The sequence below is a fragment of the Babylonia areolata genome, chromosome 8 (assembly GCF_041734735.1).
Source record: "Babylonia areolata isolate BAREFJ2019XMU chromosome 8, ASM4173473v1, whole genome shotgun sequence".
NCBI lineage: Eukaryota > Metazoa > Mollusca > Gastropoda > Neogastropoda > Buccinidae > Babylonia > Babylonia areolata.
Window position 1 is genome coordinate 5469108 of NC_134883.1, and position 25251 is coordinate 5494358.

Below are 25251 nucleotides of genomic sequence, written 5' to 3' on the forward strand. Positions count from 1 at the left end.
CGCTGAATCGAACGATTTCCAGTTAAGCTTATCATCACATGAAATTATATTCGAATATCACAAATTCAGAATATCCTATGTTTTTAAAACAAACCCATAAGGAAACATTATTTTGTATACTGAACATTGGGAAATTCTCGTTTATGAATTACGTTTGAATACTTGGAATATGGTGGTGTTAAAAATGCAACATACAGCTTTTCATTGTTATTTGATTTCATCATTTATCCTTTGATTGGCCTGTACTCACAGATAGATGTGAAAAGAATATGTTTTAATTGTAAGGCATGGCGGTGTTAAAGCTGTATTTCGTGATTCCTTTCTAACATAACTTACCAAAGTCGAACGTCATGCTGCAGGGGAAAGTTTCTTTTATTCTCATAAACTGATCAGCAGATCCCTTTTTAAACCTATCCACCATTTTTCTGCACTTAAATTTTTTTTTTAATCTCACGCTCCCCCCCCCCCCCCCCCCCCCCCACACACACCCATCTGTTCTTAATGTTCGTGTCTGAATAACTTCGTAGTAATTAGAGAAATATTTAAAGAAGAGAAATTCTGAAGATGATAGAGTGTACAGCAGCGTTAACATTCAGTATATGAACCAGTTGCCAGGTAAAAAGAAGACTTTAAGTTTCTTTTGCAGGTCGTAGGTCATTGCTTGCGCAAATTGGATTTAGGTTTGTGTTGTTGTTTTTTTTCCAGTGAGTTGTTGAGATTGCATATAATAGCTTTGGGGTTCTATTTCTGGTGAGCGGGTCAGACCAAAGCTACTTGGGTTCATTTATTTATTTACTTATTTTTTTAATTTTTGCAGATTTAGAGCTGAAAATGTGAGGTGATCGTGCTTGCATAACACGGCTAATCTGGACAAAATGGCATGTGGGCTGTCAATGCCCGAAGGGAGAGGAGTAGATAGGCAAGCACAAAATGGCTCGTGGACTCTCCAGTTCTTCGGAGGGGAAAGGCTGACGCGAGATGGTTTTTTTAATGCTTTTATTCTATGTCGAGCTGATATGAATTGGCTTTCGGGCGCTCATTCCTGTGTGTAGAACGGACCAGCACAAAATGGCGTGCGGTGTCCTCTCCCAAAGTTTGTAGATTAATCACTGTATCCAGAGGACGGGGTTGACTGTTGATAACTTGTGGAATGTAATGCCACAACGTTTTCGCAATATATCCTTTAGACTTGCTTTGTTTGTGCAGATATATGGATAAGAAGGGTCTAGCGCCTGATTGATTATCAACTAAGTCGGGCAGTGCATTGCACGGCATGTCAGTGACTGAAACTCGTCGTTACGAAAGGAATACCGTGGACAGATCAGCTTGGTTAACCAGTCAACACAATTAAGTCTGTGGGTAATTTGGCGTGAACAAATGAAGGCAACGCATTGGTGGGCGTAGTAATTAATATGCGATGATACGCAAACAACGAGATGGATTCTTCTTCTTCTTTTTCTTTTTGTAAGCCCAACAGCTCTCGTGCTCAGCTGCTGTTACCAGGTTTGTCTTGAGAGTGGCGTGTGCCGTGGTGTCTTCCTCCCAAGCTGTTTGTGACCCGAGCATTCCCACACCGCACAACCCTCGTGATACGGTGGACACACGTGCGGTTTTTGACCCAGGTTTCCAATTACCCCGTGCTGTTTGTTTGATTGATGGAGGGGTGGGTAGCGGCCAACAGAAATCATTGGGCGTCAGTTTGCTCGTTTGAGCTGGTCCCTGGGAGGCTTCCTCATTGATTGGGTCTGCACAGTCAGCATGTGGGCGTGTGTTTCGTGAGGGAGCCAGCACACATTTAAACGTCAGGACGCATGCGCACTTACACACGGATGCACGCGCTCTTACGCAAGCGCGTACGCGCGCGCGCGCACACACACACACACACACACATATCCACCACATCACACCACGCCACGCCACACCATACCACACAGCACCGTACCAAACCACACACCACAGACACAGACAGACAGACAGACAGACAGACACACACACACACACACACACACACACACACACACACACACACGCACACACACACACACACATGTAGCGTGTATCTGAATATGTATATCTTTGTTACAGATTTAGCAGACTTTCAGAATTGAATAGACACTGACTTTGTTTACATTATGCACCAAATGGGGAACACGATCATCGCTTTTTGGATGTTAAAAAGAAGTGCAATGTATACTGTATAAAAATATTAGAGGAAAATGCTTTTCCCCACCCCTAGGTCTGTGCTGCAGTGCGAAAGCGAGAAATAAACTTGAGTCCCTGTCGCCAGATTCGGGGTTCATCACTTTTTTTTTTTTTTGGCGGGGGAGAAGGAGGGGGGGGGGGAGTATATTAACTTCACGATACACTGATGTTCTGGCCAAATGTTTCAGATTACAAAATCGCTGCTCAAACATGCTGACTACCTGATTTACGTTACTCGGCTTTGTAAAGGTTATTAATAATTTGTCAGTACTGAAGTCCTGCTCCGATCAACAACACATTGTATTTTGCTTATTGCGCGCGCGCGCCTGTGTGTGTGTGTGTGTGTGTGTGTGTGTGTGTGTGTGTGTGTGTGTGTGTGTGTGTGTGTGCGCGCGCGCGCGCGTGTGTGTGTGTGTTGTGTTGTGTTGTGTTGTGTTGTGTTGCATTCTTGAGTGAAGCCATTAAATATGAGATCCAGCACATTGTCCTGTTCATTGACACAACTGTTTTCTTCACCTCCCCTCCCCACCGCCCCCCACCACCACCCTCTTCGTATCTGTGTATGTCTCTCTTCACTCTCCCCAGTTCTGTGAGCTTGTTATGTATTTTGGCGCATAAATATTTATGAATGTGTCCTCGTACATACTTGTGAAATTTCATGCGTATGTTTTATGAATAGCTTTTTTTTTTCTCCTACTTTCATTTTCTTTTCTCCCCTCCCCCCCAACCCCAACCTTTTCCCGTGATGAATGGGCGTTGAGAAAGATGAATAGATAAATGAATAAAATGTATTCCCTCTGGCATGGCACAATATAATTAGTTCGTTCACTACCACTCCCTCATGTACTCCATCCATTTTTTTTTCCAGCTGCTTCTGCTTCTTCATTTTCTCCCGCCTCCTCATATCTGTCTTTGTATGTATGTATGTATGCATGTGTGTATGTATGTATGTATGTATGTATGTATGTATGTATGTATGTATGTATGCATGTGTGTATGTATGTATGTATGTATGTATGTTGTCTTTTCTCCCCTCTCCCTCCCTTCTCTCTCTGTCTCTCTCTGTCTCTCTCGTGTTTTGGAGAATGTTATATGTCCAAATTGAACCAGTACTTACATATGCAGCTGAAGTTTGGGGGATTATACAAAATGAGCAAATGGAAAGAGTACATATTTTTGCAATTAAGCATGTTCTATGTGTTTCAGTTCATGCTTCAGACCAAGTTCTACATGGTAAAACCGAGATATATCCTTTGAGAAATAAATGTGTGATTCTGAAAATGAAAAAAGAGATACTGCAAAAATAAAATATATCTTTAGCATGTTAACATCAGGAGATTGCGAGGTGACAAACGTGATGGAATATTTTCTCAGAAGATTTGAAGATTAAGCAAAAACAATACTCATAGTTACAAATTGCGTTAGATAGATTTGACATTTTCCCGTCATATCTATTTTCCTCTGTAACCATCTTATAGAATCTGTTTCATTCATGGAAGAATGAAACAAGTTATTAAAATGTGTTAGGTGGCATGTTGGTTGTCACCATTTTTCTTCAAGGAAAGAATTTTCGTTTTGTTTTGTTTTGATATTTGCTTTCATCATATTCCTTCCTTCATTCAAACGTTTTGTTATGCAACAAAAATGTGTTTACACATTCAGCCATGTCATGAGGACCTCATGGCCAAAGACATTAACGTGTCAAAGTCAGTCTCTCTCTCTGTCTCTCTCTCTCTCTCACACACACACACACACACACACACACACACACACACACACACACACACACACACACACAATGTTTGTCTTCCCCCTCTCCACCTTTTCTCTCCGTGTTCCTTTCGTTCTTTCTTCCCCATTTCTTTACCACTTTTGTTATTCCCATCTTTCTTCATTTCTGTATTTTTTCATCCTTTTCATTTTATTTTATATCTCCAGCAATTTCGAAACCAGAAATGCATTTAGCTTATTCATCGCATGCATGCATGCATGTTGTGTTGCTTTCGTGTAAATGGGGCCGTGTTAACCACCCCCACGCTTCTGTGGAATCGCGTAGGCAGATCTCCGAACGAGAGACGTTTTCACAATGTTGATGATCACTTAACCTTTGTGGACAATACAGAGGCGTGGGCTGGCTGGAGACTTGCAATCGTCGGCGCAGTGTGGTCACAATACCCCCCTCGGCTGATTTCCCTCCGGGACATGATTTGTGTGTGTGTGTGTGTGTGTGTGTGTGTGTGTGTGTGTGTGCGTGCGTGCGTGCGTGCGTGCGTGTGTGTGTGTTTGTTGTTTGTGGTGTGTCCCCCCCCCCCCTCACTCCCCCTCCGGGCCACATTTTGTTGTTGTTTCAGGTGGCCCTCTTTATTCCCCCATCCATATGTATTCAGAAGTGGATGACAACTATTGGATACTTATACCTGTAAACAGCTTTCTTTCGGTTGGTGAGATAAAATGCATTGGCTGGATTGTTTGTTTGCCCACCCCCTGTCCCATCTGTGCACACTGACTCCAATCTTTTTGTGCAGTTTGCTGATGGAAGATGTCAACAGGAAGATATAAAAAAACAAAACAAAACAAACGAAAACAACAACAACAAAAACAAACGCCTACAGTTGATCCGGGTATGATCCGTATTATTTCCCCCTTTTGTGTCCCGGACTCACCACTGGTGGGTCATCATCACAAGGGGGGAAGGGGGGGGGCGTTGATGTCGGCACTGACGATCGATCAGAGAGGAAAATCAACTGTGGCATTCGTTCCCACTGTGGACGCAATTGAGTTTCCATTGGTCCAGTGGGGAACCAGTACTGCTGAAACAGTTTGCCGAACACTTTTTTCTTTCTTTTTTCTTTGCGAGTGTGGGCGGAGTGTGTGTGTGTGTGTGTGTGTGTGTGTGTGTGTTTTACAAAAGCCTCGCTTTCTGACTCTCTTTTCTTTCTCTCTGTCCTGTCTCTCTTCCTCTCTCTCTGCCTCTCTCTCACCTTCTCTGTCTCGATCTCTTTGATTTTCTTTCTCTCTGTTTCCTCTCTTTCTACCTCTCTACCTCCCTCTCCCTCACCTTCTCTCTCTCTCTCTCTCTCTCTCTCTCTCTCTCTCTCTCTCTCTCTCTCAATAGTTACTCATCAAAGTTCCATTTCTCGTTACACCATGGATATGTCAAACAGCGCAAGCAGGATAGAGTTACTTTTACGAATGACGACTTTTCAAAGTCAACACAACACGCTTGATAATTACGGAGAGACCTTACGAGGGTATGTGGATGGGCAGATGGATGGATGGATGGATGGCAGAAGGTTGTTGCACCTCCGGGTTTTCTTTCCATATCGACCTGTCTCAGGAGCACAATGCCTTTCCTGACCTTTCGAGATAATTATCTAAGTGACTGCTTTTAAAGGCACTGGACCTGTTGCCATCGATCTGTGTCTGTTTTATTCATGGCGCAGTCAAGTTCCATCCCTCTCATTACGATGCTTTCCCAGCTGGGGGAGGGGGGGGGGGAGAGACACCATCAGAAAGTTTGGGGTTTTCGTCTTGAACGTCTGCACTGACAGCTGAGGCAGGCTGTGTGGACTTTAAAGAATAAACTGTTTTAATTTATTATTCATGTTTTTGATATTGCACTCAGTTGTCTGTTGGGGGGTTATTTATTGAAAGATGATTTGACATGCATTAATACAGATGTTCTGAATACGAAATAGAAGACAAGAAGAAAATATGTCGACAAATCCCACATTTCGCAAATGCTAGAGGTCGGAAGAAATGGAATGTCAGTCAGCACAATCTATAGATTATCTTTATCTCAACTTCTGCTCTGCTGCTGCTGCATCGGTTCAGATCGGATCTCATTAAAAGGACTGGCAGTGGCAGATGTATGGCCCCAGAGCAATGTGTTGTGGCTTTTGTGTTTGTTTTCCATTGTTGCCAGCAAACGGGAGAAAGAAGGGAGAAGAGGGAGGAAGGCCGAACATCGGTCAGGAGTTGATGTTGTTCTCATCCTCTTCAATTTTCTCCCTGTCCTTGCTCTCCACTACCCCCCCCCCCCCCCCCCACACACACACACTCCTGCTCATCCCCTCATCTCCCCTTGTTCATCCACTCCTCTTCATTTGTCAGATAAATATGCCTGTTTTCGTTTCTGCAAATGCATGATCCCTGTCCCGGACAGAATTTTGTTGTTTGTAGGAACATTAATTTTCTTCTGCTGTAATCGAATGCTGTTGTGTAAAATTGTTTTCATCTGTTCTTATCAAATGCTGTCGCATGTGTGAGAGGGGGTGGAGCGGAACGGGAAAAGAAATGATACGATGACCCGAGAACTGTTCGTTACTTTTTTCTCATTCCCTGAGAGGCTGATAGGATCAAGGCTCCAGACGATATCTGCTGTGTCTGATGCTGCTCAACGTCACCCAGAGGGATGTAGGGAGATTTTGAGGAAGACGGGATGCCACAGGAGAATTTGTCGCTAAATCTGCTAAAGGCACTCTGATGGGTTTTCGTAGAAGTCGTTGCTCCTTTATATAATGTGTATGCATGTCTCCAAACCCTCGTTTTTCCGTCCTTATTGAAGAACTGAAGCCAAGCCTTGGCGTTCCAGTACACGGGTAAAATATGTTTTTGTTTGCAGTTCTGTAACTGTGTCTGTCAGGAGGCGGTGGTCACAATAGCCTCTGTTTTCGGTTTACACGTGAAATATGTTTGGAGAAAGGGAACAGGGTAGTGTCCGTGGTGAATACAGGCAAGACGTCTCCGCCACCACCAACTCTACCATCACACAGCCCCCACTGCTACCACCACCACCACCACCACCACCCAAAACCCATCCCACTATTTTTATTTAGGAGAGTCAGCAAGGATGGGAGCAAGTTTCGACAGGCCATGCTGTTGCTGCTTTTCTGATTTATCTTCTGTGACACTTTTTAGCAGCGCCACAATCACTCCGCTCAGTTCGGGTCCCCCAAACCCAACCACAGATGTCGTGGTGAAAGCGCCAGCAGTCTACGAGTAACAACATACCAGTGTTTGGGGTCTCCATGTGGCTACATAACTGCTGGGAGAAACCCTGCGTTTCTCCTGAGTCAGTTTGACGTATTCACTGGTATGTTTTGATTCAAAGTACACAGGATCATCGAAGTGTCTTTTTGACAGAAGTCATTGCCTTGGCTCGGGGCCGGGCTTAGGAAAAAAAAAAAAAAAATCTTCTGATGGACGAAGTTGCGGTATGTGTATTTTCGGCCTGGTTGCTCCAAACTGTTTGAATAGCGGTTTATCAGTCTCAGTCACTGCTGCAGGCAACCGTCCGAGTATTCTGATTTCCTGGAAGAAGTATTCTTCTCTTTCGCAAAAAAGAAGGGTAGGGTGGGGAGCTTCAGTGGATTTGGGGGTGGTGGAGAAGAGAGGATGAAAGGATATGGGACAAAATGCAAAGGTCGGAAAGAGGTTAATGTAAAGAACGGGAGGGGGTAGATGGAGGGAACTGATAGTTGTATCGAACCCTGAACCCCAGTATGCCTTCCCGTACTTGTGTTCGTTTGTTCCCTCTTTGCTTCCCCCCCCCCTTTTTTTTTTCTTTTTAAAAATTAAAACACGGCTTTTAAGAAAATCTATTGTCTCTCTGAATGTAGTTTTCTGGACTTTATTTCAGGTTAAAATACTCTCAAATTTGCGTTGTAATTAGTAATTTAATTCCCTTCAAAGTTTCTTAGAGAAGTTTAAATTGTCACAGAAAAAAACACAAACCCGATGCTTTGTGAAAGTGTGCACCTGTCAAAACAACAACAAAAACAACAAACAAACAAAAAACCCACCTTAAATCGTACTTTTAGAAAGTCGTGTACTTTCTGTGTAAAATAAAATATTTCGATCTCTTCATTAAGATTTTGTTCTCTCTCTCTCTCTCTCTCTCTCTCTCTCACACACACACACACACACACACACACAGAGCGGATGTGTGGAGGGTAAGTCAGTGATTGCACAGTGTACGCACCCTTCTCACTCTCTGAACACCCACCCACCCACCCACCAAGCCAACCTACGTCACGATGGTCAAGAGATCGGAGATAAGCTGGTCGTTTTTCACTCGTGTGCGTGATTTGACCTTATCTCATCACCTGGGTGTGGTTCTCACTCTACCGCGCACGGCTGACGTAGAGAGACAGACAGAGAGAATTCAGTCAGCATGAAACATGTTACCTTGGCGATTAAACGACGCACACGCCCATGCAGGTGAAACGGCAACACGTTACTGTGCTGCATATGACGAAAAACTGACATGGAAACGCGTGTCCACGGAAAATTCCTGTGTGGCAGCATACGGCTGGAAAACAAAGGTCAGCATGTAGGCTGACTTGGAAACGTGCGTTGTGTTAATTGGTGAATCTTCATGGTGGCACCAGGGTATTGTGGGCGAAAAAAAACACACATAACGACAGAACGGCGGTGTGAGAAGATGGAATGAAGCGAGATTTGTCGAGTTGTGCGAGATTCAGGAGTGCCGATGTGGTTTTCCGACGGGACTGGATTCTTTTCTGAAGGTGTGATTGTGATACTGTCAGCTTGGCTTGTGTACGTTGGTCTTTCTTCTCTCTCTCGCCCTCCGTTTTTGATATGGGAAAGTTTTCTTAATGCTCCCCCCCCCCCTCTTCCCAACCCCGCCCCCTCTTTCCGAACGACCAGGGAGCTGCATAATTTTTTCCTCATAATACAGAATTATTTTGGAGAAAAATATCCGGATTTTTATGGTCTTGCGGCATTTTAGAACTCTTTCAAACGGTATAGTGAATGAAAACGTTGATCTCGATGTGTGTGTGTGTGTCTGTGTGTGTGTGTCTCTGTGTGTCTCTGTGTGTGTGTGTGTGTGTGTGTGCGCGCGCGCGCGCGCGCGCGGTTTTTCCATTGACGTGTTTATGTTCTATTCATGGCGGCTCTGTCAAGTCCCGGCCCTCTCATTACGATGTTTTCGTAGCTGGAGGTCACAGCTGTCTTGTGTTTTCATGGCCGTCGTTGTCTCGTTTACAGTACCGATTAAACCTGAAGCTTAGACTGGCAGTCACAGCATGGCATCATCATCTGGCTTTTGCTACAGGAGATGCTTCACAACCAAGAGGATGGAAAGGGGGTATTGTAGGAGATACACTGATGTCATTAGAACAGCGCAGAATCGGATCGAAAGAAGACTGGGAAAATGGAAACAGTGTTCATATATTCTGCTGCTGTGATGGGAGTGAAGTAAATGATTTCAAACTGGAACAGGAACCCACCCACCCCCATCCCCCCCGCCCACCATCTGTAGTTTCGGTGTTGCCAGAAGATGAAGTGGATGAATTGTGAAATTTGGAAGCTTCGTCCATATGCATCGCTTTTCGTTGCTCCGGTGTGGCAACTGCGTTCTGTACTCATATTGAGGCTGAGAGAGAGAGAGAGAGAGGGTGTGAGTGGGGGAGTGGGGTGGGCGTTTGGGGGGAAAGGAGGGAGGGAGAGAAACAGAGGAGAGGGAGAAACAGAGGTCACAGATGCTGAAAGTTTAGCCCAGAATGTTCCGTGCGACAGTTGCATTCGAGAAGACAAACGGGCTGACATCAGCAGATCACCCATAAAAACTGTCTGATGACTCTGGGTCAGCGCTTTGAGATGCAACGATCTGACCTGAGCTTGCTCTTTCTCCCACACACACCCACCACATGCTCTTGGTGTCTTCCTTTATGATCCGCAGTGTTGGCAACACGCCAGCTTTGAATATTATGCACCAGAAGGATGCATGTTCAGCAAGCCTGTTCCGTAAATGAATCAGAACCGAGAAGCGAAAAAAAAAAAAAAAAAAAAAAAAAAAACCACACAAAACCCCCCCACAATTATTATAAAATGCATTAAAAGAATGGTCCATTCTTTCACAGCAACTGAAAAAGAAAAGCAACGGACATTATTGTGGTGCGACTTATATTTTCCCCGAAATGATTATGACAGTGGAAGGAAAAAGAACCGGTGTAAAGCTACTTCTGACCATGAGTGCTGTATACGTTAGATCTGGAATAATGCTATGAAATAGACTTAAAAGTTCATGGAAACGGAGGAGAATAAGAAAGTAGGGGGGAAGGAGTGGGAGTGTTGGGAGGGGCTGGGGAGTGGGCGTGGTGTCAAGTCTAGAGGTTCCGTGCGACAGTTGCATTGGAGGTTGCAAACGAGGGATGTAGTTGAGATCACCCAAAACCTTTCTCTTTTGCGTGTCCGTTCCGCGACGTAACGGTAACTTGGGAAATTAACGACCCATTGCTATTCGGCCGTACGACTGCTGTTGTCTCCTGCCTGGCTTTCACCCTTCAGATGTTTGCGTCAGTGGCCTTCTAACTCTTTGTCTCTTCCGTTCGCAGTGTTCCTATAAAAGCCTGTTGTCTGCACACGGCACTCCAACAACACGGCATTGAGAAAAGATTACCACAGTGCTGTGAAAGCCACCCTTTCCTACCAGCAAGCGATTGCTGATTCGCTGTATGAACGTAGCAGCTCCTACACTTTTTTTTCTTCTTTCTGTCCCCCCCCCCCCACCCCCCTCCCCGCAGTTTCAAGGATGTGTGAAAGCGTGCCGATTGATGCATATACGCTTCACCACATTTGTTGCTCAAAAGGAAAAGGAGCAGATGCTTGATCTTCACATAAACCCAACAAGCTGATGGGGTCTTGAGAGCCTCCCGCCCCCTTTAAAAAAATATTATTGTTATTTTTTAACATGGACATTGACTAGGGAAAAAAAAGAAGTAAATTCAGTGAGATACCTTAAAGTGAAAATACGATCAGGGCAAATGATAGAGAAACAAAAACGAAAACGGGCCACGTTAAGCAAACCCGCACGCACCTACACACGTGCACACTGACACAAGGATGCAAATGCGCGCGCGCGCGCGCACACACACACACACACACACACAGAGTTCCATAGGTGCTTATTGATGTGGACAGCACACCAAAATAATCCTTATTTATTTTCGCAAACAGCGCATAGACGTCACAAAGCAACACATGGTGTTATCGTTGTCGGGGTTTATTCGGTCGATGGAGGCAATGGTTAGGGTTGGGGTGGAAAAAAAGAAAAGAAGTCCAGATGATTATTTAGGTGAGCACACGTAGGCCAGTCAATCGATAGCAGAGTTAATAAGCCTCTTTGGATTGAGTATAAGAAGGATGAGCACAGTTGGTGTGATTGCTTTGGCGTCGGATGCTGTTTACTGGGCTCTGCCTCAAAGTGACGCTCATTGTTCTTTAGTGCCCCCCGTTCTGTTTGTAGCTCTTTTTGAATTGCTTCTGGCGAAACGGAGGTGCAAACGATGGTTTGAAAGATGCAGTAAAAAGAAGAATCACACCCTGCTGCGTGGGAATCTCGACCTTATTTGTGTCTGTCTTGGTTTTAAGCCTTGGGCCATACGTGCTAAGAATTGTAAAGCTCCGCCGAACCCGGATCGAGCCTCCGATATCATCGCAAGTAACACACAACTCACCTTTTCCGGGCAGGATTTTGAATGTGGAGAGTGAGAGTGGAGGGGGTGCCCCGAGTGTGCCTTCAGAGGATGCAGATCCAGCTGGGCGGGAGAGCTGAGACCGACATCAACCTGCTGCGCGTGGCCGTGTCCTCCTTCAAGGTGTCCTGACGGACCAGGCTTCGAGGACCGCTTGCTGCACGTGTTGTACACTGTAGAAATAACACAAGCTTCAAGACTATTACCCCAGGTCCAAAGAAAAAAACGATACCGCCAAGGAATATCGTGAAGAAATTATACCTTCAGGGAAATATTGGCTACTACGAGGAAAACAGCTGACATAGTTCCGAAGATTCTCGTTTGTGCCATCAGTGGTGGTGGTGGTCCAGTTTGCTTCGCAGATGGAATAATCTTCACTCAGAAGTTAGGAAGTTTGTAAAAGAACTTTCATCTTTGGCTTTGTTGTTTTCATCTGATACCAGTTACGGAAGAATAATTCACTTTTCTGTTTCTCTCTGGACTTAAAGAATTATCTTCTTTGTGGATATCCATCAGATCAAATTCGCTTTTATATCTCATCAAGTTGTTTTTGTTGTTTTTTCTGTGTAAGACGCAGATTTTCGGTCTTTCCATGCCCTTAAGTTCTACACAATGGAATCCAGTTTTTGTTTACTATAACTGTTTTTTAACCGTCTTTCCAAGCGTGTAAACAAAAAACAGTCCTTGGATTTCTGGCTTTCTGTTCACGTTGTTATTTCAGATTGTTTTTCTTCTGGTTTTACACACCTGTTTGTCTGTAAAGTTCATGAATGATCCACTGCACTTGAGATCGGAAATAGATATCTTCCAGACTACATGAATTATCTGCAGCCTTTTGCTTACTATTCTGCGGGAGCGTTTGTTTATAGTTTTTGTCATCGTACCAAACTTGTTACTGATCTATCTTTGGACTGATTTCTGTCTGAACGGGGTGGCTTGTCTGAGATCATTGGATGTTTGTTGAAGCCTGAATGTCACCTGTCAGGTCACACTGAGGGGTTTCTAAACAGCAGTCACCATTCGCAAATCGGCGTCGGCGTCTGTGCTGTTTCATTTTCGTGTCAGAGGTGGGTTTTCGTTGTTCAGATAAATGTTTCAGAGCTTTTTTGCTTCCTTAAAAAAATACTGACTGACGTATTTCTATGTGTGCACGCGTGTGTGTGCAAAAACAAAACAGAACAGAAACGGGAGGGAGTTGGTCAGGGGTGCACACTTGAGAGAGGGTAGGAGATTGAGGAGTCTGGTGCGGTAATTACAGGCCTTTTTATAGAGAATTGTTTAATGTCCTTTCTTCTGAGAAGTATGGAGAAATTTAACAATTGAACGTACGTCATATTGTTCATTTTTTGAGAAAATGAAACAAACAACAAATAAAACAACAATAATTGTGCATCTAAAAAGAAAAGGTAGGGGAGAAATGGAACAGAGAGGAAGATGAAGGGCAAGAGTAACCAAGAGTTTTTCAATGTGTGAGCATGCATGTGTGGGATGAGAAAACATTCACATTGTCTTAAGACATTCAGTACACACACATGCATGAGCACGCGCACGCACGCGTGCGCGCACACACACACACACACACACAAACAAACACATGCACACACATGCACTCACTTTGAAATCATTCAGTGAATTTGTTCATAAACAAGCCCACAAAGTATCAACCACATATTTTATGATCACATTCATACAACTGAAAAACATAAATCTGAAAAATACATTTTTACATATTTAATGTGTTTCCTCCTAACGAATTGGGAATTAGGAAACAGCACCCATGAATGACAAATTTAGGTGATGAAATTTTCAGCAACATAAATGATGATAAAATCACTGGTGTCATCATTTCATTGTAGATTTTGCCACAGCACTTGATGTATAATCGACCACGCAAAAATGCTTGACTATATGACCTATTAAAAGGCACACTGGAACTAAAGTCATTATTCCCGGATAATAGAGAACCAACTATTGCTGGTGAACAGGCATATTGATTTTTTATGCTGGTTAAACTTAACTATGGTGTACATCAGGGCTGTACCCTTGGACACATTACTGTTTTTGATATATAAAAATGATTTTTATCTCTGTCTTCAAAACCATAATGTGAACTGTTTGCAGAAAACACAACCCAGCTTGCTGATAGTTTTAAAAAGAATAAAATATGTGTTTCATTAGAAATAGACCACAAACCAATCAGTTGAATAGTCAGTTAACCGCATGAGCCTATACCCAAATGAAACAACATGTATCATAAGATAATAACCACCAGACTAATACATCAGAGTATCTCTAATACTGTTTTTTGTTTTTTTGTTTTCTCAAAATATCAAAGAAGTTGAGTTCGAAAAGTTGTGGAAGTGGTTATAATGGCAATAATCTGTAATAGTCAGAGCATTTAGAGATTATGAGTGTAACTGTATCAGAAAGATGTCAGTTGGCCAAGACTAATCATGTCTGAGCTAGCTATCTATTCCCTGGAAATGTTTTCCAATGTTTTCACTGAATCTCATAAATTATGCATTCACCATTTGGGATTCGGCAAGTGAAAATGTCCTGGCACTAAAATCTTCTGCCACTCTCTTCAGAAAGTATCCTCAGTGTTACCGGAGATTAGAAAAGAGAGATAAACCACTCGCGGCAGGCCCCTTCTTACTGTCTATAACAGTGCTGAAGCCGTTTTGGGGCACACACGCAGTGCGGAAGGGTGGGGGTAAATCACCCTCTCCTTCCCCACCTGAAGGAAACTGGTCGGTTCGACGGTTCAGCTGCAGTAAAGCGAAAGTTAAGTTACGCCGGGAATTTCCCACGTGTAGTAAGATTCGCTGTATACAATGAAAACCGATTCATTTTTGCTTTGGTTTTTAGCACGTTTGCATCTGCTTGAATGTAGATAATATAAAAAGAAAATAAAGCAGCTCCCCCCACCACCAACTTCCCCCCCCCTCCCCCAGCGCAATGTTGCACATGAGAGAGACAGTTATAAATTATTGAACTGCGTTTTCGTAACGCTACTTTTTCTTCACACTTTCTGGTTTACATCACCATTTCTTCAACAACAAAAAAATATATATATATCAAAACATAAAACACATATTCAGCTCTGTCTCTCTTCTAACATCTGTCTATACATACATACATGAATACATACATACATAATTTCATATAGATCTATCAGTATGTAAATCTAAATCTATCTATATGTACATAATCATATATATAATTCATATATATACGAATGCTTCATGTTGCCCGAGCAGACCGTTGTATTGTGCTCTATCTCTCTCTCTAAGTCTCTGTCTCTGTCTCTCTCTCTCGGGAGTTTTACATGGCTGTTAAAAGCATCTACGATTCTGTACTTGTATGTGTTCGTGACAAAGGTATTTATTCAGACTTTTTTCAGTGTCCAAGAGGGGTTAAACAAGGTTGTATGCCAAGCACACAGCTGTTTTCCTTTTTCATCGGTGAATTGGCAGTGGAGTTATCAAAGAAGGGGAGACATGGAATACAAATGATACCTGGCGCAACAGATTTGCTCTTAATGCTATTTGCTGATGATGTTCTCTTGTCTGACACACCCATAGGGTTACAAAATCAATTAAATGCCCTTAAGCAAGAAACAGACAGACTACAACAAACAGTGAATCTCGTTAAGACCAATATTATAGTTTTCCGCAATGGAGGTCATCTTTCGACTGGTGAAAAATGGTGCTGTGGTGATAGGGAAATAAAAGTAACCAATACATATAAATATTTAGGAATGTTATTCACAACAAAATTGAGTTTGACATCTGCGTGGGATGAAGCAAACAGAAAAGGGAAAAAAGGTGTAATCCAAATTATAAAATCACTCAGGAGACTGCGTTCGACTGACGCTTTCCTTTCGTTTGGGCGGGGCAAAGGCAGCTCATGAATAATGAATGCGTGCCGCGGCGCAGGCTGCCTGGCTTCAGCAATTTCTGCAAGTGGTTTATCTCTCTTTTCTAATCTCCGGTGTTACATAAAATGCAAATAAAAACCGGCGTATGCATCATGTGTATGAATCTGAATTATTTTGCACATATTTCTAATGTGTTGGAGTGAATTTTTCTACTTCTGCTTGTTAATGCATGTGTGTGTTTGAATGTCCAGTCCGTACTTAAATAATTCCATGGGGTGTCTTTTTTTTTTTTGGTATTATCTTTATTTCATTTTTCTCTCTTCCCTGAGGGTTGGATGTAAAAAAAAATAAAATAAAAAAAAAGAAGAAGAAGGAAAAAAAACAAAAAAGAATATGCATGCTTATTCTCTTCCCTCAAAAAAAAAAAAAAAAAAATCATGCATTCTCTCTCACTTGATCACTCGCTCTCTCTCTCCCCCTCTCACAGACACAAGGGTGTACATGTAGTTGTTTGGTATGATTTCAGAAATCGACACGAGGATGAAGTTCAGCCTGACCCCACCCCCAGGCCTGAGTGCCTTTGATCAGTGGAAGGACGCCATGAAGGCCGTCAACAGGCTCCCCATGGGACTGCCGCCCGAGTTCAGGAAAAAGGTTGGTTAACAGGATCCTCTCCTCCGTGTGTGTGTGTGTGTGTGTGTGTGTGTGTGTTGGCTTACATGTGTTGTGATGTGTTTCAATGTGCATGTATGAGAATGTAGTTCACTCTCTACCGCCTGTCCTCACATACACACACTCTCTCTCTCTCTCTCTTCCTTTTCTGTTCCTGGCACTGAGCCATATCCTGCCCATTTGTCTCCACCCTTCCTCTGTCTTTCTCTTTGTCACTTTTTTCCTTCCTGTGTTGTGTTGCTTTGGCTTTCCCATATTCCAGCCTCTCGGCTGCTCTCAGCAAAGTAGCTGTGCCTGTATAAAAAGTGGTAGATAGATGTGTATCTATTACACATCTTGCACCCCCATTATAGACACCCACGTAGAATGGAATCATTAATGCATTAACCATGATCGGCGTTTAATATGAACACCCTATTTGCATTTTGTCTGTTGCCAAATCCATGCTGATGTTACAGCTGAAAATTGTTAAGTCAGCTCATTATTTTGTCTGTTGGGGGTGGGGGAGGGTGGGGGTGGTGTGGAGACCAGTATTGATTCTAATCACTGACTTGGTGAAGCAACTGTTTGCAAATTTGTCAGCTGCATAAAGTGTGCACACAGATGCTGGGAATGAAACTGCATCAGCCAGTTTTTAACACATGCAGCTGTTATAAAAACAACAACAAAAACCCCCAGCTAACATGGTTATCGTTTCCAATTTGAGAATGCAGTTCAGTTCTTGTTCAGGGAAAAGCCTGTTTTCTAGTTTTTCTGATTTGTAATATTATAATCTCACAGAGCTGGCAATGAATTAAAGTATAATGAATTAAGATTACAGACAAAAAACTGGCCTGTGTAAAATAACAGACAAGTTTCAAGGTTTTCCAAGAATGCATATTTGCAAAGAACAGTATTTTGAAATAGTGAAATGGTATGCCATTTTCAACAGCTTCAGGGTGAAAAACTGGTGTGATTTGCACAACTGAACTTGGTTGTTGAAGCAAAAGGTATTGAACTGTCAGTATTTTGACATCACCAGTACATTCTTTTCCCATTTTATTCTGGTGCATTTTTTACCTTGGCATACGGTCCGTATTCACTGAACAAAGTGAAACTAAAAGTTATAAATTCATTCCACTCCCAGTCCACTTCTTACTCATTGTTGTCACAGATATCTGCATAAACAGTTACATTTCCTTTGAAGATGTGTATGTTAATCACAGCAGATCTCCAGTTTCAGCAAATAGTTAACTTTTAAAATGATTGTGTGTGTGTGTGTGTGTGTGTGTGTGTGTGTTCACTTGTGGTTGTGTGCTTGTGTATAACATGTTCATGTGTTGGTTTATATTTGCATGTTTGGTCCTTGTAAGTGTGGCTCATTTGTAACTTTGTATAAGGGCACACCTGAGATACTTTATGCAAAGATGTGTTAAAATGTGTGATTGACTACTCTTCAGTGGTGTGTATGCACTAGCAATGAGGAATTGCAGTGCATGTATGTTTTCTGCGCATATCCTTAATGTGTTAACCAGAAGGAATTCAGCTGGGAGAATTGTGTGTCAAGTAGACAGTCTTTGAGTTTGGTGGTCCTTTTTGACTCACTTGTGTAAACAAAATGAGTCTGTGTTATAACCCAGTGTTCGGTTGTCTGTGTGTCCATAGTTAACTTTGACATTACCATTTTCTCTGGAAATACTTTGTCTGCCAATACCAAATTTGGATTAAAAACAGTAGGGAAAAAAATCTTCACAGTCATACCAATAATAGGTTGTAAATCTCCCGAATTTAGCTGTATTTCCGAATCATTAACAGTTTATTTCATTGATGTTTGGTCCAGATTCCGAAAACCACTGTTACCCCTTTGCAGCTTCCCGATTGTCTGTTGAAAATACACCATGACCTCATTTTTCTTCTTCGCAATTAAAAGCAAAGAAAGACACATTCTGGACAGAACACATACAGTGACACCAACTGCATTATTAATGTGTTTACTGCATATGAATATTCTAAAGTGAATACTGAATTAACTAGAATGAACAGAAAAGAAAATTAGAATTGACAGTTTAATTGCCTCGTCTACATCATTGTTCAGTGCAGATCTTGACGAAACATGTTGCAAAGCCTGACGCGATGGCAGCGTCTTCTTTACCCCTGAATTAAAAGAATTTCTTAAATAATCATTGACGTGTTTACTGCTTATGAGTGTTTTAAAGTGGATACTGAATTAACTGGAATGAACAGAAAAAAGAAATTGAATGGAAAGTGTTGGTAGTTTCTCAGTGAGTCGACAGATCTTGTCAATCACAGATCTCTGCAGTTCTGTACAAACGGACATATATTGCAGTGTTTTTGAGGTGATAGGAATGTCTCCTTTACTTTGGACTTGAAAGAAAAAATTTAAATGCCTGAGATACACCAGAATAACATGATTTAAACCACGTTATGACTTTGATTGCTGCTGTCGATTTATTCCGCTAAAAGAACATGCTCAAATAATAATTTTTTAATGTTAACAGTGAACCCGCATTAGCGCAGTGGGTAAAACCACTCATTCTCGACCCAAACATCAGTGGTTCGAATCTGCATTGAAGCCTTTTTTCTTTTCTTTTTTTTTTTTTTTTTTTTTCACGAAGCTGTGTATAATTATAATAATGAATAGAGAACACATTTCAACAAACTAATTTTTTTTTTTTTTTTTTTTTTTTAAAGAAAGAAAAAAAAAAGTCGTTTTGTTTTTTTCGTGAAGCTGTATATAATTATACTAATGAATAGAGAACACATTTCAACAAACTAATTTTTTATTTTTATAACTTTTTTTTTTTCAGTGTGTATCACAAGTGAGTCTTGAGGGCCTTATCTTTCTTGTTTTTTTTGTCATTGGAAGCACCATTTCATATTTTGGTGTGCTGAAGCATGGGTGAGTGGGTGTGTGCATGCAATGTTCAGTTCTGCAGATTCTTGATTTTGCCTCACAAAAAAGAACAAGAAAGTATCAGTCAACAGCATGCTGTACTGATGTGCAAACATGCCTCAGTGTATTTGCTGAAACACAGAATTGTATATTCTTGTGTGTTGCCTTTATACTGTTTCTGTTGACAGTGATTTAACTTGTTCTTTGTTGTTGTTGTTTTTTTTCTCCAAAAAGAATCACCCAAGAATATGTAAGCATAATAAATGTTTGTCACAACAGTTACCACTCAGCCAAGTTCTTCACCTCACTGTTCCTTTGTGCAGGTCTGGTTGAGTCTGGCTGACCATTACATCCGTAAGCTGAAGATCGATTGGCACAAGACAGTGCGGCTGGCTTTTAATGAGCGCAGCAATCCTGATGATGACAAACTGGGCATGCAGATTGTTAAAGTGAGTCCATTTTCCTAACATTTTGTGTTACTATTTAACCAGAAAAACAATGGAAATTTGAAAAAGATTTGGTTGGAAACTATCGCAGTAATTTAGTTTTTATTTTATTTTACATATATTGGTGCATGACTAATTTAGTCTAATCTTTTTAAAATACATAATAAACATGTTGGTTCTTCAGGAAAAGTCATAGCACAGGAAATGTGATAGTTTCTTTGCTTGAGGCTGTGATTTCCCAAATTTTTATGTATCATGTATCAGATGTTTTATTCCTGTCAAAAATGTGGAATAGAAAAAGTAGACAATGCAGGAAATACAACTATGCTTCTGTGACTTTTTTTTTTTTTAAGTCACAAGCTTTTTGTTGTAATGATAAGGAATATATTCATTTCATAGTTCCAATACTTCCCAAAATGGTGAGTGAATATGAGCAAACAAAGAGTATTTACATTAAAAGTCATTGTACCTCTATTTCACTTTTGAATCATGTCAAAGATTTTATTTATGAATACATTCCATGCAGAACTGTTTTTTTTTCAGCTGATGCGATTTCAGTGATGTGGTTTATAATTCTAGGAGGTCTAAATGTTAATCCTGTTGATGCTGTCCTCTTCTTCGCACATTGATCTGGTCTCACTGTTTGAGTGTGTGATTGTTTTACCCATGTACTCATTGTTGTTTCAGGGAATCAAATCTGGTTTCACCATTTGCATTTGGCATAGCTGTCGTTTCACGTGTACTTCTTGTTGTTTTAGGACCTCCACCGGACAGGGTGTAGCAGTTTCAGTGGTCAGGATAATGAAGAGGACCGAGCTGTGCTCAAGCGAGTACTGCTGGCCTATGCTCGTTGGAACAAACGCATTGGCTACTGCCAGGGTTTTAATGTCATTGCTGCTCTCTTGCTGAATGTCATGGACAGGAAGGAGGATGATGCCCTCAAGGTAGGTTGGCCGCCAGTGCTCTCTCTTTCACAGTCTCTCACTCTCAGTCTTTCTGGTCCTATCCTTCAGTAGGAATAACTTGACTGCATGCACTGGAATGAGTGTGTGCTCAGTCATTTGTCTTTCATTCAAATTGTTTGGTGCCTGCCTGTGCCGGGAAATAGATCTTCCAAGTTATGTTTGAAGCACAGGCTATGTCCATGCACATGTAAAACTAGACAAATAGGAAGGTTTTTCTCAGTGTGTGTGTATGTGTGCGCACGAGTCTGTGTGTATGTACACCTCTGTGAGTGTGTGTATTTAAACAAGCAACCTGTACTTTCTTACCTATACATACAATATTGCATTGTATATTTCTGATACAAGCATACTGAACTTGACTTAAACCCAGATGCCATATAGTATTCTTTTCTCTGTGAATGTCAAGATGTTACAGGGAAAAAATAATGCTCAGATGAGTAGAAATGCTTTTGTTTTTCACACATTTTTGTTCATAAGTATATATTGTATAGGAGCAGTAAATGGATAAAAATAATGCACGTACTGTTAAAGTGTTTGATGAAGGGAACAGTCTATACTGAGAGTTGCTTTCCACTGGCTTCAAGCTGTTGCCACCTTGTGTTGAATTAACCTAGATCCGACTACAATAGAGCTATTCCTGGTCCTCTTTTCTGATGCAGATATTCTCAGCATACTGCTGTGTTTTCTGTCAGCATGGAGAGAAGAGGAGGATCCATTGTGTACTTTGGATAAAGTTTCACTGGAAATGAAAGAAAGGTCCCTTTGAGATAATGTTTCATCCCAAAATAGAACTGTCCTTTTTTGCATCACAGTATGTCTTGTTCCTTCTCTCTCTGTGTGTTTGATAAACACACACATGCTACCTCATCCCGCCACTAGCCCATTTACACAACACACTACCCAGTTTAATCACATCCAACCATCTTGTTTTATATCTACGTATCTATCTATCTATGTTGTGTGTGTGTGTGTTCATCTTAACAAAAGAAGAAATTGTTTTCCATTTTTGTATGCAAGTGCTGTTGCAGATAAATGTTTATCCATTCTTGTTAGCTTTGTTCTTCACATCTTGCTCCCTATACACACAGGATATTTGTATCTTCAACATGACAGGTGAAGAAACTATTCTCTAGAGATAGCCTTGTTCATTGCCCAGGTGATGATCTACCTGATTGACCACGTGCTGCCAGAGAGCTACTTTGACAACAACCTGCGAGCGTTGTCAGTGGACATGGCGGTGTTCCGCGACCTGCTGAGGCTGACCCTGCCCACGCTGTCCCGACACCTGGACCGTCTGCAGCATGCCGCACAGGACGTCAACACAGGTCAGGCCCTGGGGGCTGCAGCATTTCCCATTCTTATTTCTATTATTGCTTGTGGCAGCAGTGGGATAGTAGTAATACCCAATAGTGATCTGGTGTCTTATCTAAAGGTTAAGATGAGAAAGAGGGGAAGAAAAAGAACAGACAATGAAGAGAGAAAGCAGTAAGGACACTGCTAACACTGGTGAGATACTATTGGTATCTGTATCAGCCCACTACCATTTGAACTATTTGTATCTGTATCAGCCCACTACCATTTGAAGTCTGTGGGTGCCATTTATATTCCCCTGTTTCATATGCATTTAAAAAAAATTTTTTTTAAAGGGTCAGGCACTGGGTCACAAATCCTGTGGGCTCTGCAGGGAAGGAGATTGACCTTCTGTCATCTTCAAACAGAGGCATTTCGTTCTTCTGTCATTTGCTATCTTCAAACAGGAGCATTTCATTCTTCTGTCATTTGCTATCTTCAAACAGGCATTTTGTTCTTCTGTCATTTGCTATCTTCAAACAGAGGCATCTGGTTCTCAAGACTTTTTATGTTTTTTTGAATGAGTGTGATTTTACATGGCTCATATGTGAAACTGAGTTGCTTGCAGGTCAAAATGACACTGAGAACTACTAGAAGATATCATGTCTCACAACTTAAGCTTCTGCACTGGCATTGATAGGATACGAAAGTCATGGAATAAACTTCCTGGTACTCAAATGTTTATGTCTGCAGTTACACACAGTGCATTTAAAAAAAAGATAAATCTAACATTACAATCTTGTGTAAATATTATTCAATAATAATTATATTAATAAATCTATTTTATTATTATTATTTTTAATATAAGAGGAAAAACAGTTGTGTGAAACAGAGCAGTGATTTGCGATGCAGGTGCGTGCTATGAGCCTCCGCTGACCAACGTGTTCACCATGCAGTGGTTCCTGACGCTGTTTGCCACCTGTCTGCCCAAGGAGGTGGTGCTGCGTGTGTGGGACGCCATTCTGCTGGAGGGGTCCGAAGTCCTGCTGCGCACCGCTCTCTGTCTGTGGGGCAAGTTGGCCAGGTGGGATTACTCACTGACACTCTTCTTCCCCCCCCCCCCACCCCCATATGTCAAATTACTGCGTTTATGAAGGAAGACAGGAAATTGGGAATTGGAGCAGCAAAAGCTCAGAACAGACCATGCTATGTTCATTTCAGGAGTAAAATGCATGGTGATAAGTGTAATGACAATAATATGAAAAAAGAAAAATCGGCTCTGTCCCACAGTGAACATTGACCGCCAAGTTTTCAAGCATTACACAGATGATCTTGGTGATTCATCTACATCAGCTTCACCCCGTTATTGATTATTTTTATGTCGCAAACTTTCAGAATGCAGTTTCATGATGTTCAGGATTTTGCCGTTTTGTGTTATGTTCTTTTTTTTTTTTTTTTTTTTATTGTATGAAGACCTCATTAGCAGTCAGTCTAGCACTACAGATAGTCTGTTCTGTTTGAGAAAGTCTTTGGTCCTTCATTTTCTGTGGTTTCAGGACTTCCATTCTCTCTCTCTCCCATCAGTCCTTGATTCATCCTATTTTCCTTGTTTTGTCAATTTATTTTCTGCTTAAGTCAGTTGATAACCCATTTTTCAAATTATTCTTTTTGCAAAATTGGATTTTGAGACTTATTATGAAGAGGATGGTAGAAAAGATAGAAAGACTCTTGCCAAAAAAAGTTTTAACAAAAATTTAATTGCTTAGTAAAAGAAAAGTTCAGCGCTTAGAAATTGAAATCAATGTATTTTTTTCTGTCCAACATAAAATTGTCTACTCTACCCATGCTCCCATTCTGTGCTCTCTTAAAGGATGACGTCGGTGAAATATTTTTGGTGGCCTGTGCTCCTCCCCTCTTCATCTTCCTTGAGGAGTATAATCAGTAATGGTTGCCCCCCCCCCCCTCCCCATCATTCTGAAGTTGTAATGAACTTAGAACTTGAACACTGCATTATATCAAGATTCAGAACCAGCATATTATATTTCATTCAAGATTTCTTTACCAAGATGCAGAACCAGCCTATTACACAGTTCATTCAAGATTCCTTTACCAAGATTCGGAACCAGCATATTACATTTCATTCAAGTTTCCTTTCAGAGGTGGAGATCTGAGGCAAGCATGCAATATAACGATGATTCTCTTGCATTGTGCAGACGCATTATGAAGGTGGACAGTGCCGATGAGTTCTATTCCCTGATGGGAGAGCTGTCATCCCACATGATGGAGGGCACTGTCTTCAACAGCGATGACATGATTAAGGTCAGACTTTTTTTTATCATGTGTGCGCCAATTATACCATTTATCATTTTTACTAGAGTTCTTTTTTTTCCTTATCATAATGGGTTAATATAATTACAGTGTAAGTTTCTCTTCTTTTAAATTGTCCCTTTGTTTTTTTATTGTTTTTTTTATTTTTTAATTTTTATTTTAATGAATTCTTATTTTTTGCCAGCTTAAAGAAGATAGTTCTCCATTGTCCTTTTATTTATTTATTTATTTTTTTAGTACACTTGTTTTTCTTTATCCTGAACTTGTATTAATCTTTTTTTTGTAATTGTTCTTGTTAGCAAAAAATGATAGTAATGCCATGCTGACATTCTCCTTTTGTGAGTGCACATGTACAGTTTTCTGCAGTCAGATTATTGAAGATTGAGATGTATATTTCAGAAAAAAGAATGTTTGACCACAGTCGGGTTTGACCTCTTTATATATTGAGTAGAATCGTATGCTGTAACATCTTTACACATGTATAGATTACCAAGAATATGTCAACACAGACCAATATTTTGGACTTAATAAACCATTAATTCCAACATTTTAAAGAACACTTAAGCATTCAGTTCGCTTCACAAAGCCATGTGTTAGAACAAAAAGGCCATTCTACATACTGGCAGAATACTGTGCATGCACACCATCCATTCCAGTCAGTCTTCATTTTTTGTGGATTATCTCTGAATCTATTCTTTGTCAAAAACAAAGTTAATAGGAGAGTGGGGGAGAGAAGACAGAAGCAGCGACTGCAGAATTTTTGAAGATAGCTTGACTTTTTGTTCATTGTTTTTTGGTGTTTTTTTTGTTGTTGTTTTTTACAGTGATCCAAAGATACTGATGTTCATAATCTATAATTATTCATCCATTGTGATTTATGAAGATTTTGTTGCTGTTGTTGTTTTAAGAAAGTCATTTCTTGAAATTATATATGTTAAGCCAAATATTATGCTCATCTACCACAGGATTTATTGTTTTGTCAGAACTGACTTTCACAGGACTATAAACTTTTGTTTGAATCATGAGTTTTCCCCCACAGGACCTTGGAGAATCATGCCAGCATGATGAGAGT

General features: G+C 41.1%; 1 protein-coding gene across 5 annotated transcripts in view; it reads left to right on the plus strand.

Moving 5' to 3' along the window:
- Nucleotides 1–25251, plus strand: part of LOC143284481 (TBC1 domain family member 30-like) — a 95370-nt gene that overhangs the window by 63694 nt on the left and 6425 nt on the right. For 3 of the 5 annotated variants that reach the window (XM_076591162.1, XM_076591166.1, XM_076591164.1), the window contains 6 exons: nucleotides 16112–16239; nucleotides 19474–19599; nucleotides 20355–20540; nucleotides 21718–21886; nucleotides 22764–22935; nucleotides 24065–24170. In XM_076591162.1, coding sequence (XP_076447277.1) covers nucleotides 16112–16239; nucleotides 19474–19599; nucleotides 20355–20540; nucleotides 21718–21886; nucleotides 22764–22935; nucleotides 24065–24170 — 887 coding nt within the window. Of the gene's footprint in view, nucleotides 1–8595; nucleotides 8733–12357; nucleotides 12773–16111; nucleotides 16240–19473; nucleotides 19600–20354; nucleotides 20541–21717; nucleotides 21887–22763; nucleotides 22936–24064; nucleotides 24171–25251 lie in introns of those variants that run through there. The other 2 variants (XM_076591163.1, XM_076591165.1) reach the window with 2 other exon arrangements.